The sequence below is a fragment of the Eutrema salsugineum genome, unplaced genomic scaffold, assembly GCF_000478725.1.
Source record: "Eutrema salsugineum unplaced genomic scaffold, Eutsalg1_0 scaffold_7, whole genome shotgun sequence".
Classification (NCBI taxonomy): Eukaryota; Viridiplantae; Streptophyta; class Magnoliopsida; order Brassicales; family Brassicaceae; genus Eutrema; species Eutrema salsugineum.
In genome coordinates, this window is record NW_006256486.1 from 11,230,729 (window position 1) to 11,232,378 (window position 1,650).

Sequence of the window (1,650 nt, forward strand, 5' to 3'; positions counted from 1 at the left end):
ATGCATAGGTCTGAAGGTGTTAAAGAAGGGCCAATACCTCGGGAAATCATGGAATTTATGCGAACTGAGTATGGATGCGAGATCTCCTACCAACATGCTTGGAATGCGCGTGAATATGCAGTTAGTGTTGCTAGAGGAATTCCAGAAAAAGGTTATGGCAAAATTCCCAAATATTTGCACATGTCGAAACAAGCTAATCCAGGTACGCATACTCATTTCGAAACTGATTCCGATAATAGATTCAAATATCTATTAATTGCTTTCGGCCAGTCGATTAGAGGTTTCTATAGAGCCATGCGTAGGGTTATTGTTGTTGATGGCACGTTTTTGAAAAGCAAATGCAAAGGTGTGCTGCTTGTTGCTACAGCTTTAGATGGTGTCTCCAGCTTGTATCCAATAGCATTTGGGGTTGTTGATTCTGAGAATGATCGTTCTTGGGAGTGGTTTTTCAGGCAGCTATTGGTCATTAGAGCTGATGGGCATGGTGTAGCTTTTGTGTTAGATAGAAATTTGTCTGTTACTAAAGCACTTGCTAGAGTTTATCCGCACTCTTCACATGGAATTTGCATACATCATTTGTTGAGTAATGTGGCATCCCATTTCAAGACAAAGGGTTTGGTTGGTTTAATTGTAAAAACGTCTAAAGAATATAGGGTTTCTGAATTTGAGAGGCGATTCAATGATATTCGCAATATTAGTCAGCTCGTTGCAAAATACTTGATGGAGGCTGGTGTGGAAAAGTGGGCGCGATGTAGGTTTTCTGGATTCAGATATGACATTCGAACCACTAACCCAGCTGAGTCGCTGAATTCTGTTCTGTTAGCACCCAGAGAGTTTCCTGTCATTCCTTTGTTAGACAGCATCAGAGAAATGTTAACCAAATGGTTTTATGATCGAAGAAGAGTAAGCTCAAAGCATAATGCCCCATTAACTATTGAGACCGAAAAAAAAATTGACAGGAGGATTGAGAAGGGTAAATCACTTTGAGTTCATCCAGTTAGCTTGAATCGATTTTTGGTTAGAGGAGACAAATTCGATTGTGTAGTTGACTTGAAGCTAAGGACGTGTACTTGTGGGAAGTACACACTGTTAAAAATCCCTTGCAGACATGCCATCAAAGCTGGTTTTTCGGTGAACAAGGAACCACACACACTTACTGATCCAAGGTTTACTATAGCAATCTTAATCTCCTTTTACAATATTCGATTTTTTTCTCTTACATTTAAAATACATTGCATTCTAGGTATACCACTGCCGTATAGAGAATAGCTTATGAAGAAAGCATTAATCCAATAGCCGTTCCCGAGGATGCATGAGTCGTCCCATTGGACATTGAAAATTTCAAAGTTCTTGCACCAGAAACATGGAGAGCAGCTGGTAGACGACGCAAGCGAAGATATGAGACGGTGGAAGATGTAATACGTAATTCACAGGGATCACAGCGGACTAAAAAACATTAGTGTAGTCGTTGTGGTTTGGAAGGACACAAGAGAGGGACATGTGACATGCCTATCTAGGCATCTCTTTTTAGTTTTTGGACGTGTTTGCATTTCTTTTCTCTAGTTGTTTGAACTGGTTGACATTGTTGTTTTTAGAATTCTATTTGCAATACAGTTTACCATTTCCATTTTAAAACCATCAAGTGCATTT

General features: G+C 39.6%; 1 protein-coding gene across 1 annotated transcript; it reads left to right on the forward strand.

Annotated features, from left to right (window-relative positions):
• LOC112083101 lies at positions 1 to 987 on the forward strand. Its single transcript, XM_024150832.1, has one exon. The coding sequence runs from the start codon at positions 1 to 3 to the stop codon at positions 985 to 987; it is 987 nt and encodes a 328-aa protein (XP_024006600.1).
• Positions 988 to 1,650: the final 663 nt, after the last annotated feature.

Bases quoted from the DNA above. Each gene is read 5' to 3' on its own strand.
- LOC112083101 (XM_024150832.1), top strand. From the start codon at position 1: ATGCATAGGTCTGAAGGTGTTAAAGAAGGGCCAATACCTCGGGAAATC.